This window comes from Scylla paramamosain, chromosome 23, assembly GCF_035594125.1.
Source record: "Scylla paramamosain isolate STU-SP2022 chromosome 23, ASM3559412v1, whole genome shotgun sequence".
NCBI classification, from domain to species: Eukaryota; Metazoa; Arthropoda; class Malacostraca; order Decapoda; family Portunidae; genus Scylla; species Scylla paramamosain.
The window spans coordinates 2,280,486-2,294,552 of NC_087173.1; the positions used below are offsets into that span (position 1 = coordinate 2,280,486).

Consider the following 14,067-nt stretch of genomic DNA (forward strand, 5'->3'; position numbering starts at 1 on the left):
TTTGGGTGCCTTGTCTTGGTTGTTTTGCAAGGATGCTGGTATAGTATAAAAACAGATAGACAGGTAGATGGATAAATAAATACATAAATAGTCAGATGGATAAATGGATGGATGGGTAGATAGATGGATACAATAACTCTTCCCTATTCATATTTCTTACACACACACATATATATATATAGAGAGAGAGAGAGAGAGAGAGAGAAGGAGAGAGGAGAGAGAGAGAGGAAGAGAGAGAGAGAGAGAGAGAGAGAGAGAGAGAGAGGAGAGAGAGAGAGAGAGAGAGAGAGAGAGACAGAGAGAGAGAGAGAGAGAGAGAGAGAGAGGAGAGAGAGAGAGAGAGAGAGAGAGAGAAAGAGAGAGAGAGAGAGAGAGAGAGAGAGAGAGAGAGAGGAGAGAGAGAGAGACGAGAGAGAGAGAAGAGAGAGAGAGAGAGAGAGAGAGAGAGAGAGAATTACTTCCTTATGTTTGTTATATAAGGGTTAAGCCACAGCAAACACACAGTTAGCCTTCAAGTAATGACTGTGCACAAACACCATATAAAATGTATAATCTAAAAAGGAGGAAAACCACAATATCTATCTATCTATTTATACACCAGACCAACAATCCCATACAGGGTGTCCCAGACAAAGCACCACACACTCAAACACACATCATTCACTCTCTTAGCCCCATCAGCCCCTACAGGAACAGGATAATCTTGAGGACAGTCTTACAACACCACCAGAAGCTTAGACATAGCATAGCTGACCACATACTTTATGATATCAAAGGCTTAATTATGATATTCCCCAAACTCCAGCCGATAACCCAATAACATGACCCTTTCAAGGCCACATAAACTTATCATCCAAAGAAAATGTATGATCTTGAAAGGTGGACTATGATAATGTAAACGAAAATGTTAATACGATACTCTCTTGATATTTCACTTATGCATTCATTCCCATAGTGTTTGTACGACCCTCTCAAGGCTACACATGCACATTCCCCCCAAAAAACAATGCACGATCATGAAAGACACACTTAATAATACCAATATATATAAACAAAACATCCATCAAGTGTTTTGCATGACCTTCTCAAGGCCACATGAACAAACTCCCCCTTTCCCCCACCTCTGCATGACATTTAGGGAAAAATCAGTCATGCATGCATAACACCGTGAATAAAAAGGCAGGACAACCTTGAAGACAACTGCTGCCACTCACCTGGTCCTCCTGCAGTGTTATGGCACTTGAGCGTGTGTCCAGCAGCTCAGCACTCTGGCTCCTCAGCTTAGCACTCCTGGACAATCGGTTACACAGCGTCACCACCCTCACTGAGTGCTGTGTCCAAGGGGGAAGAGAACAAAAACATTAAAATTTCTTGCAAGTGTATTTTCATAGTCATCACCTTCACTGAGTTGTGTATGAAAGGGAGAACAAAAAAGTCAATATTTCTAATAAGTCTGTGTGTTTTCATATTCACTCACCACCCTCACTGAAATCCACACCTGAGGAATGAGAACACAGAAGTTTGAATTTTTTGTAAGTATGTGCATTTCCATATTCAGTCATCACCCTCAATGAATGTTGTGCCAGAGAAGGGAGAACAAAATGTTAAAATTTCTCAAAGGTATTTCTAAGTTTAAAAACTTCATATCTAATTCACACTCACACTGGGCTGAGTGTGAATGATGTGTGTATGAGTGTGTGGTGTTTTGTCTGGGCCATCCTGTGTGGAATTGCTGGCCTGGTATACAGACAGACATATCTAATTTCACTTTACTACCCACTCCTCTCCCTGAAACACTGCCTTAACTTCACAAATTTTACTCACATCAAAAAGGTTTCTTGTTATACATTGTACTATTACTTACAACACACCACTCCCACACTTATCAGTTTTCCAGCCAGACACTATGCCATTGTCTCACTTTAGCAGGTTCTACCAGTTCCTTTCTATACAACTAACTACCAGTCACAGCCTCACCTTCCAACGACGTCTGGCTTGGTAGGACTTGAAATTGTCCATGTTGGTTTGTGCATATCGCCTTTCCTCCTCCTGCTGGCTGGACTGGGGGCTAATCCAGGGGTGCTTCAAGGTCTGCTCAGCTGTCATGCGCTTCCTGAAGGGGAGATGGAAATAGCTGGTTACTTTCCCTGTCTTTTTCATCATAACTCTGTTGATGTGACACCAAAATATCAATGAGCAGAAATTATAGGATCCTACAGTGCAGCAGCTATTTGTCCTTTTACTGATAAACTCTGGAATTTCTCTTGTTTCTGTTTTTCACCTTGCCTACTACTTGAACTGCTTGAGAAAAAAAAGAGTATCAAGGCACATTAAAAATTGAACAGATCTTCTCTCTTGGTTCTTATTCTCTTGTTTCTTTTCAGAAGTGGTATTGTGAGCAAGCTTTTCAAACCAATTTCTTGCCCTTGGCCAGTCTCCCTAACACACACACACACACACACACACACACACACACACACACACACACACACACACACACACACACACACACACACACACACATACAAAATACAGCCTCACCTTGCATCCTTCACCAGCAGGCTACAGATGAAGTTCTTGGCAAGGTCTGAGGTGCTGGAGAAGTACTCTGCATCAAAGGAATAGTCCACAGCTGTTATGTTATTGAAAGTCTCCTGCTGGCTGTCCCCAAGGAAAGGCGATGCACCAGACAGCCTGACAAGACACACCACCGCCATCACTATCACTCCGTACACATCCCCACTCAATGACTTAAAAGCTACATGAATGTCTCTCATGACCAGTGGTGAATATCTACTGATCCTCTAGCTGCTAGTGATATGATGCTTGTTAATTGATTTCAGCAATCTTGGATGATTTTACTGAGTGAAAATTAAACTTCTGCCACTAAAAGGTTTTAACTATATAACCATTCCACTTGCTAAACTTGAACCACATTTTATTGAGCTTGAAAGGAAACCATACCAGTCTCCATCATTCGTAGTGTCCTCACCAATATTTGATGGTTAATTCACTCGATGTGTCACACTTAAAAGTAAATGGCTGTTAGTTTCGTGTTCTAAAAAATACATCTACGTAACTAGAAACAGATTAATCTTTTCTCTATCACTTCCTCTGTAAATTCATTGATCACATTCATCGTTTCCATTATTCTATTATCATCACAAGAGATGCAAGTTAATGTAAAAAATTAGAAATACAATGAACGCTGCATATACTCACTTAATATAAGCATTCTGAATCTTTGGGAATCTATTCACTGCAAAAATTTAAATCTTAGTTTGAAAATGTTGGAAACTGAAACCCAAATAACAAGAATTTACTCTATAAAAATATTTCTTCATTATACCTAGAACAAAAAACTGTTCTCTTTAAGAATATTGAGGTGAACATGCAAAGATTCCAATTGGTGCAGCTTTCTGATATGAAAGAAGTGATGATATGAAAGAAGAGTGATTTTGAATACTGTATTACTTGATGAATCTTATCAAAACCCTCATAAGAAAATTCACAAATAGAAAATTACTAACACTGATGGAGAGCAAGTGCATGAGAAGAGAATTAAACATCAACTGTAGCATTTAAAGCACACAAACACACACACACTCTCTCTCTCTCTCTCTCTCTCTCTCTCTCTCTCACATAGACATTCAACTACAAAAAACAATAAACACTTATGATAAATTACTTTACACCTGAGAAACTCCTGCCATCTAATGCAAGAGTAACCATGCTCTCTCACAACTCACTTACAAGATATAGGTAATGACCCCAATGGCCCACATATCAGTGGCCAGAGACAGCGGTTCATAGTTGACAATCTCCGGTGCCACAAACTCTGCCGTCCCTGTGATGTGTGGGGTTGGGTGGGTTCAGAACAAAGGGTGAGACAGAGGATGCATCACACGGCACTGCATCGTTTATGACAACACCACTAGCCTTCACATTCAACAGGCCACAAACTAAGTTGTTTTGCTGTGTAGTGAGTTGCAAGTAGTAGTTGACACAAGAGCAAATGCAGTAGTTGTTGTTTATAATGTAGACTTGGCTATTTAGATTTCTAAACATAAATACTTGAACAAAAAAATAAATAAGAAAACAGGCTTTTAGATATTATGTTTTATATGCTAAAATTATTAATGAAAAAGCAAAAAATAACAGTTAAATCACAAACTAAACTCATTATCATACACAGACTAACATGCTTAATAGCAATTTTATTAATTAGTACTCAACTTTAATTAAACCACAACATTTTGATCTATCATTTACCGAGGGGAAAACAGGACCAGTGTCAAGGTGAGGTGTGACAGTACAGAGGAAAGTTTAATTCACTATAAGATTAAGAGAAGAGGGATAAGAAAATTACAGAAGACTTGCATATCTTTCCATACAGTCGTGGTAAATGGTAACCTGTCACACTAACTTCTAATGTATTCAGCACTTTCCCACAATCTTACGTCCCCTGATATACTGACAATTTCTGCATTTTCTGTCTCATCCTCCAACTGCCAGAGAATCTTTAATCCCTTTACTACTATGACTGTTCTTTAATATTCACGCCACTGTTAAATTTTTTGCATGACAGAGAAGGAGAGAGAGGGTACAAGAGATTAATGTTATCTCTCTCTCTCTTGACCACATTGTTATCTAATTGACTAGCAAGTTAAATTATGTCACTTTTTAGACCAAAGCACTACTTAACTGATTTCAGTACGAAAATATGTCTAAAAACTTGCAAATGCTTATGGGAAAAAAATGCCAAGCAATAAACAGGTTAAGTATTTCCATTTTTCTAAGATTATAAGCAACTCAGAAGACTTACGACTAAGAGAGAATGCAATGAAGCTATCAACAAACCAGAGGATTTAAGATGAGGACAAAACACAGAGATTGTCAATGATCAGCAGATGGGACAGCAATACTAAACACAAAGGAAGTGAGTGCAGTTTGTTACTCTGACTTTTGCCCATGACTGTACCTATGTATGTGGTGCCTCGTCTACACACAACCACAGACATGCCATACGTTCCTTGATAACTACATGAATGAGATCAAAACACAATCACAACAAGTCCATCAAATCTTGGATGTCTCAAAAATTTTCCCCTTGATGTACACAGGAAAGAAACCAAATCATGCACTTTCGGCAAAATTTAGACATCAAAGGTATTTTTTCCTTGTGTATCATTAGCATTCTGAATGATGATGGGTATATAAATTTGGAAAAGTCTGCCAAATACAGTGGGATCTGCAATACTCTGCAGTTCATTAACGTACAAACTGAATAATGAACTGGGTTACTTAGGAAATTGTCATTTGAATAACAAGCAAAATTCCTAATAACAAATCACCCCTATCCTGGCCCCACAACCATCCGCACCACACCCATACACTCCCATCCACATCCTCCAACCATCCATTACCACCTATGCACTTCCATCCAAGTCCTGCAATCATCCACACCATCCATACACTCCCACCCATGTCCTGCAACCATCCACACCACCTATGCACTCCCATCTACATCCTGCAACCATCCACACCACCTATACACTCCCATCCAAGTCCCATAATCATCCACACAACCCATATCTCAGCCTCCAGGACTCACAACCATTCGTATTATCACATGCCCCCCTTTAGACCTTACAATCATCTACACCACCTCCATCCCCCATCCATGTACCACAACCATCCACATGATGTTAGTTCAAATATTCCATTTTTAAGTTCCTCAGAACAAATAACATACTTATTACATGTCCTTTCTTTCAAAGAGTGAACAAATCATCACACTATGATCAGCTAACTTGTACAAAATAAATTCACTGTTGCAGACTCCACTGTAATCTTTACCAGTACATAAAAACTCCAAAGTTATCTTATGTGTGTGTGTGGCACCATGTACATATATCAAAATCAACAAAGATAGGAAAAAAAGGAAGACATCTGTCCCTCACTCATGCATCATCAACCAACATGATTGCTCGGTGCCTCCTTGCCTTGCTTGCCTTCCCCTTGCTGCCACACTTCACAGCAGCCAGTGTGACCACAGTGAGCACCATGCAGCTTGGCTCTTTGCAAGGCTGTGCCATGTTCTTCAAGTGTGTCATGCTAACCAAGTGCTGCTAATCAAACCAAGAGGAGGAGGAGCAAGATTAGGATTAGGAGGGGTATACAAGATGAAGGTAATGGTGGGAACAGAAAATACAAACTGAAAAAAGGGATGGAAGATGCTACACAGGAATGAGGATGATAGGAGAAAGGAAGGAAGGAAGGAAGAAGGACAAGAGGGGTGGAGGCCTCACTCACCCATCAAGTCCCGCACTTCCTCAGCCTGAGTGATTTCCCGGGACAGACCAAAGTCAATCAGCTTGATGTGCTGTCGATTCTTGCTCAGTAACAAAACATTTTCAGGCTGCAATAAAAAACAGAAATATTTAGACTGCATTATTATTGTAACCATCATCCTCAGCAATCTCCTCTCTTGATAAATATGAATCAGAAAAGTAAAATTTGTTTATAAGGAAACTATTATACCAGTTGCTCATGCATGATTCCTACAGCTTGAAATATTAGCTACTCTAAAACACTGTAATCATCAATTCAGAATGCCCTCATAATTATTAACCATTCTGTCTCCTGTCAAGCTCTAACTCCAAATGTAACACCCATAAATATATTGCGAGCCAAAGCAACAGACATCTTAAACGATGCCAACAAAGAGGGCTACTGGGTGATGGCTACCTTGAGGTCGAGGTGAGCAATGCCCTTGGAGTGCATGTGGCTCAGTCCCTGTAAAATCTGGTGCAGGAAAGCTGAAGCTTCCTCCTCCGAGAGACGTTCCCGCTCACTGATGTGCTCAAACAGCTCGCCGCCCCGCACCCTGAAGTGGTCATTCATAAGTTTGATTTAGAATATTCTTTTCAATTCAGCAAATATTTTGACATTTTCTTCCTTTCAAAGTAGCTAATTCAAAATACCCAATGATAATAATAAGCTACTAGTGTGAATGACAAATATATCAATTTTCATATTATATGTGTGTCATATATGCAACCTCATGCAGCACAACTTGCTAAGTGTCTGTGAAAGAAAATGAAGCAATTCACTAACTAACCTAGTGAACCTGCCAAATTGCACAACATGGTATGTGCCAAATTCTATTGTTTGGCATCTCTATCTCTCTCCCAGCACTCCCCCCACTCTCTCCTCTCATCCAACACTCACCTCTCTCTCTCTCTCTCTCTCTCTCTCTCTCTCTCTCTCTCTCTCTCTCTCTCACCCAACACTCCCCCACCAGCAAAGCTAGAATATTCCCTGAGCCTGATGAAGAGAAGTACTTATCTAAATGGTTACAAACACATCACTCTCTGAGGGACTCACAGCTCCAGCACCAGGATCATATGTTGGCCGTTGTCAAACACCTGGTGGAGGGAAATGATATTCTGGTGTTTGTCAAGCCTCTGCAGGACCCGCACCTCACGGGCAATGGCCTCCAGGGGCAGACCACGCCGGGACGATGCAACACGTCGCTTGCGAATGTACTTGGCTGCATATTCATTGCAAGTGGCCTTCTCCACACACCGGCGCACCACTGCAAACTGACCGCTGGGAAGGAAGGAAGTAGTTATTAACAACTCTATTTCAGTTCAGAAAAGTATAAGTAACATGATAGTTGACCAAGCTAGGTTAGAGGGGGTAGAGGCTAGTGAAGCCCCCTTTAAGTTAGGTTAGTTCAGGGGGGGTGGAGCCCTCATTATGTTATGTTAGGTTAGATAGTGGATGGAGCCCCCATTATGTTATGTTAGGTTAAATAAGGGGGGTCGAAGGGGGTACAGTCCCCTATTAAGTTAGATTACGTTAGAGATCGTGGGGAGTGGAGCTCCAGTTAGATTTGGTTGAGTTTGACAAGAACCCCGCCTACCCACCAGGTCCTCGGGTTTGTTGGAGCTGAGGTGGAGCGAAGAAAGAATACATAAGGAAGTGCTATTGGTAAAACTTACTTCCTTGAATTACCTATAAGTTCACTGTACGGAAAAATGTTGACGAAAGAGATTTTTTACACATGAGTCAATGGTTGAGTAATGCTACATACATACATACATGCACGCATATTCACGCTATTTTTCACCTTCCAGGCACAACATAACAACAAACATACACACATTCCAAACCAAAACACAAAGAAGGCGCAAGTAAATAAGCAAATGAAACCAACCTACTTCATCGATGACTTAAGATTCATAAAAAAAAACTCAGTGAGAGTGAAGCCCAACAGGTTAATTAGATGCACCTGGCTCCATTACTCACCTGCCGATCTCCTCAAACACCTCGTACAGCTCCTCAAAGGGCTGGGTGCTGTATTCGATGCCCTCCATGTCTTCATGTTGGCCTCTGCCTCACTCTGTACCCACCAATGCCTGAGGACACCCGCCCGCCATCACCACCACTGTAAACAAACAAGAGCTATAGATGCCTTGATGCTCCTTCACTTTAAGACAATCTGATCCCCTTCATCTTCACTCTTCTATTCCCTTTCAAAAGTACAATTAAAAGACAGCACTTATTTTTGTGTATCTATTTGAATTTTGTTTATGGGTTTAAAGTTTAAGGAAATAAACGTGAAAAATATTATCCCCGTTACCGCCCTATCTCTATTCGTTTTATATAAATAATAAATAAGGAGGACGTTCACCTATTGTTTGTGGGGGAGATAGTGGGGGGAGAACGGAAGAATATTTGAGAAGAGGAAAGTTTTGTGAAATGGAAGTACAGTCAGAGAGTGTGAAAGGTGGTGGGCAGACCGCCATATATACGAGTATACAGTAAAATCCCTCTTATCCGGCATCAACAGGACCGCCGACATGCCGGATACTTGAATATTGCCGGATACTTGAATAGAAGTGAAATTATGTCCACAATTACCACCCTACATTCACGCATCTTACCATAACAAAGATCAGCTGGTCTTAATCAGCAGCTGATCTGATCAGCTGCTTAAGTGTAAGCACAACACGCTTCCTCTTTTTTACAACTTTAGGCATGATGAAGGCGTCAGGCGATAAACAGCGCACACGCGGGACTGAGTCACTGAGTAAACACAGTGCAGTGGGCTGCGGGTGGCGCGAAGCAGTGCGCTCTGCTGGTGAGGGGACAAAGTATGCCTCGCGTGGGAATTTTAATCGATTTTATGAGTACACATTGATTTTTTTTATTGATTTCAAGGCTCGGGGAAAAATGTGCCCGATATTTGAAGCTGCCGGATACTCAAATGCCGGATGAGAGGGATTTTACTGTATATATATATATATATATATATATATATATATATATATATATATATATATATATATATATATATATATATATATATATATATATATACATACATACATATATATATATATATATATATATATATATATATATATATATATATATATATATATATATATATATATATATATATATATATATATATATATATATATATATATATATATATATATATATACACACACACACACACACACACACACACACACACATAGGCAGGTCTCTCAAAAAAAAAAATACAAAGCTGATTCGGGTGAAAAAAAAAAAAAAAGCCCACTGAAATGCCAGTCCCATAAAAGGGTCAAAGCAGTGGTAAAATATTGCTGAATAAGTGTCTTGAAACCTCCCTCTTGAAGGAATTCAAGTCATAGGAAGGTGGAAATACAAAAGCAGGCAGGGAGTTCCAGAGTTTACCAGAGAAAGGGATGAATGATTGAGAATACTGGTTAACTCTTGCGTTAGAGAGGTGGACAGAATAGGGGTGAGAGAAAGAAGAAAGTCTTGTGCAGCGAGGCCGCGGGAGGAGGGGAGGCATGCAGTTAGCAAGATCAGAAGAGCAGTTAGCATGAAAATAGCGGTAGAAGACAGCTAGATATGCAACATTGCGGCGGTGAGAGAGAGGCTGAAGACAGTCAGTTAGAGGAGAGGAGTTGATGAGACGAAAAGCTTTTGATTCCACCCTGTCTAGAAGAGCAGTATGAGTGGAACCCCCCCCCCAGACATGTGAAGCATACTCCATACATGGACGGATAAGGCCCTTGTACAGAGTTAGCAGCTGGGGGGGTGAGAAAAACTGGCGGAGACGTCTCAGAACACCTAACTTCATAGAAGCTGTTTTAGCTAGAGATGAGATGTGAAGTTTCCAGTTCAGATTATAAGTAAAGGACAGACCGAGGATGTTCAGTGTAGAAGAGGGGGACAGTTGAGTGTCATTGAAGAAGAGGGGATAGTTGTCTGGAAGGTTGTGTCGAGTTGATAGATGTAGGAATTGAGTTTTTGAGGCATTGAACAATACCAAGTTTGCTCTGCCCCAATCAGAAATTTTAGAAAGATCAGAAGTCAAGCATTCTGTGGCTTCCCTGCGTGATATGTTTACCTCCTGAAAGGCTGGACGTCTATGAAAAGACGTGGAAAAGTGCAGGGTGGTATCATCAGCGTAGGAGTGGATAGGAGTACAAGTTTGGTTTAGAAGATCATTAATGAATAATAAGAAGAGAGTAGGTGACAGGACAGAACCCTGAGGAACACCACTATTAATAGATTTAGGAGAAGAACAGTGACCGTCTACCACAGCAGCAATAGAACGGTCAGAAAGGAAAGTTGAGATGAAGTTACAGAGAGAAGGATAGAAACCGTAGGAGGGTAGTTTGGAAATCAAAGCTTTGTGCCAGACTCTATCAAAAGCTTTTGATATGTCCAAGGCAACAGCAAAAGTTTCACCAAAATCTCTAAAAGAGGATGACCAAGACTCAGTAAGGAAAGCCAGAAGATCACCAGTAGAGCGGCCTTGACGGAACCCATACTGGCGATCAGATAGAAGGTTGTGAAGTGATAGATGTTTAAGAATCTTCCTGTTGAGGATATATTCAAAAACTTTAGATAGGCAGGAAATTAAAGCAATAGGACGGTAGTTTGAGGGATTAGAACGGTCACCCTTTTTAGGAACGGGTTGAATGTAGGCAAACTTACAGCAAAAAGGAAAGGTAAATGTTGACAGACATAGCTGAAAGAGTTTGACTAGGCAAGGTGCAAGCACGGAGGCACAGTTTCGGAGAACAATAGGAGAGACCCCATCAGGTCCATAAACCTTCCGAGGGTTTAGGCCAGCGAGGGCATGGAAAACATCATTGCGAAGAATTTTAATACGTGGCATGAAGTAGTCAGAGGGTGGAGGAGAGGGAGGAACAAGCCCAGAATCGTCCAAGGTAGAGTTTTTAGCAAAGGTTTGAGCGAAGAGTTCAGCTTTAGAAATAGATGTGATAGCAGTGGTGCCATCTGGTTGAAATAGAGGAGGGAAAGAAGAAGAAGCAAAGTTATTGGAGATATTTTTGGGTAGATGCCAGAAATCACGAGGGGAGTTAGATCTTGAAAGGTTTTGACATTTTCTGTTAATGAAGGAGTTTTTGGCTAGTTGGAGAACAGACTTGGCATGGTTCCGGGCAGAAATATAAAGTGCATGAGATTCTGGTGATGGAAGGCTTAAGTACCTTTTGTGGGCCACCTCTCTATCATGTATAGCACGAGAAAAAGCTGTGTTAAACTAAGGTTTAGAAGGTTTAGGACGAGAAAAAGAGTGAGGAATGTACGCCTCCATGCCAAACACTATCACCTCTGTTATGCGTTCAGCACACAAAGACGGGTCTCTGATACGGAAGCAGTAGTCATTCCAAGGAAAATCAGCAAAATACCTCCTCAGGTCCCCCCAACTAGCAGAGGCAAAACGCCAGAGGCACCTTCGCTTAGGGGGATCCTGAGAAGGGATTGGAGCAATAGGACAAGATAAAGATATGAGATTGTGATCGGAGGAGCCCAACGGAGAAGAAAGGGTGACAGCATAAGCAGAAGGATTAGAGGTCAGGAAAAGGTCAAGAATATTGGGCGTATCTCCAAGACGGTCAGGAATACGAGTAGGGTATTGCACCAATTGCTCTAGGTCATAGAGGATAGCAAAGTTGTAGGCTAGTTCACCAGGATGGTCAGTGAAGGGAGAGGAAAGCCAAAGCTGGTAGTGAACATTGAAGTCTCCAAGAATGGAGATCTCTGCGAAAGGGAAGAGGGTCAGAATGTGCTCCACTTTGGAAGTTAAGTAGTCAAAGAATTTCTTATACTCAGAGGAGTTAGATGAGAGGTATACAGCACAGATAAATTTAGTATGAGAGTGACTCTGTAGTCGTAGCCAGATGGTGGAAAACTCGGAAGATTCAAGAGCGTGGGCACGAGAGCAGGTTAAGTCATTGCGCACATAAACGCAGCATCCAGCTTTGGATCGAAAATGAGGATAGAGAAAGTAGGAGGGAACAGAAAAGGGGTTACTGTCAGTTGCCTCAGACACCTGAGTTTCAATGAGGAAAAGAAGATGATGTTTAGAAGAGGAGAGGTGGTGTTCTACAGATTGAAAATTAGATCTTAGACCGCGAATGTTGCAGAAGTTAATGAAGAAAAAGTTGAGGGGGATGTCAAGACACTGAAGGTCGTCGACAGAAAGCAGTCCGACCTGGGGACATTTATGGTCCCCTCCCCAGATGGGGACTCCGAGGCTGGTATAGGAGTCGCCATGATGATTTTAAAATTTTTGAGTGAAGGGTGTGTGTGTTATTAGGTGCTTGTAGTTTTGTGTGGAGGAAGAGAGTTGTCTTTAGAGGGCAGGCTCTGACTGCTCCCTTGTGTTGTGAGACACAAAGGGAAACATTCAGTGAGGTCACAGCTGGGTTTAATGATAAGTTCACAGCACCTCCTGAACAGTGCTTTAGACCTCACTGGGAGTAATTATCGTTTCGGCAGGTGTCTAATGCCTCCTCCTTATATATATACGAGTATATATATATATATATATATATATATATATATATATATATATATATATATATATATATATATATATATATATATATATATATATATATATATATACATATATATCAATCTCCACTTCCTTTTCTTGCTTACCGATCTCAGTTAATTCCCTCCATGCATCAGGCACTCCACAACCAGCATATTGTGATCACACACAGTATTAACCATACCATCCTCATCTTTCCACATGTGCTGTACAATTTCACGCATTCTTCCCTTCACCAACATAAAGTCAATTGCTGATTCATGCTCTCTTGCACTCCAAGTCACACGCCCCTCAGCCAAGCATTTCATGAAGAAACTCCCCAAACATTTCACCATTCCTGTTCATCCATTCTCCTAATATTCCTATATGTGCATTCATATCACCCATCACTAGTACTCTTTCCTCTTCATACTTTCTCACAACTTTCTTAAGTATCGTGGATGTGAGATGGTGGTGCTGGCAGCCATAGTGATGATGTATCGCATAACCGAGATTATTGTGGGTTGTGCATTTGTGACTTCCAGTGTTGGTGTTAGGTCTATCGGCATCATGCCTTTTATTCATGATTTATTTATATATATGAGTTAACAAAAATCATGAAGGCCAGATGTGAACCAGAGACACTTAGAGAATGGGTACATTTATTGTTGTACATGGATCACAAAATTCTCGAGAAACTGAATACTGTGTGACCGGGCGGCCACGTAGTTTCGCTGCCCATTATGACACCTGCCCTATAGTTGGCCTGTCTGATTTAACAACGACATGACCTAACTTAACTTGACCTAACCTAAGCCAGTACATTACAGGTGCACGTTCTGCCACAAGCGGTTCAGCCACGTATACCACTTCCGCTCCTATATACACTCCATACACGCCCACCCCTCTCCCCGTGCCGCCCGCACCCACATCTAACATGAGGAAATATTTCAGTCACCGGGAAAAGTAAGTCTCTCTCTCTCTCTCTCTCTCTCTCTCTCTCTCTCTCTCTCTCTCTCTCTCTCTCTCTCTCTCTCTCTCTCTCTCTCTCTCTCTCTCTCTCATGGCCGTTTCTAGCCTTTTGGGGGTCTTATGCGAAACACTGTTTGGTGGCCCTGTATTGTGGAACATTGATGGGTGGATTCCCAGCCTTCCAAGGTGGTTCGGATTACTCCTTTCACATTTAA

The 14,067-nt window shown here is 41.2% G+C and overlaps 1 protein-coding gene across 4 annotated transcripts in view; it reads right to left on the minus strand.

The window, feature by feature from the left end:
- Nucleotides 1–8,455, minus strand: part of LOC135111998 (death-associated protein kinase 1-like) — a 44,016-nt gene extending 35,561 nt beyond the window's left edge. For all 4 annotated transcript variants that reach the window (XM_064025778.1, XM_064025779.1, XM_064025777.1 and 1 more), the window contains exons 1-8: nt 8,317–8,455; nt 7,390–7,614; nt 6,751–6,889; nt 6,316–6,421; nt 3,754–3,847; nt 2,542–2,694; nt 1,978–2,113; nt 1,215–1,331 (exon numbers count right to left, since the gene is read on the minus strand). In XM_064025778.1, the coding sequence (XP_063881848.1) occupies nt 1,215–1,331; nt 1,978–2,113; nt 2,542–2,694; nt 3,754–3,847; nt 6,316–6,421; nt 6,751–6,889; nt 7,390–7,614; nt 8,317–8,384 (1,038 nt within the window). In that variant the 5' untranslated portion in view covers nt 8,385–8,455. The remainder of the gene's footprint in view (nt 1–1,214; nt 1,332–1,977; nt 2,114–2,541; nt 2,695–3,753; nt 3,848–6,315; nt 6,422–6,750; nt 6,890–7,389; nt 7,615–8,316) is intronic.
- Nucleotides 8,456–14,067: the final 5,612 nt, after the last annotated feature.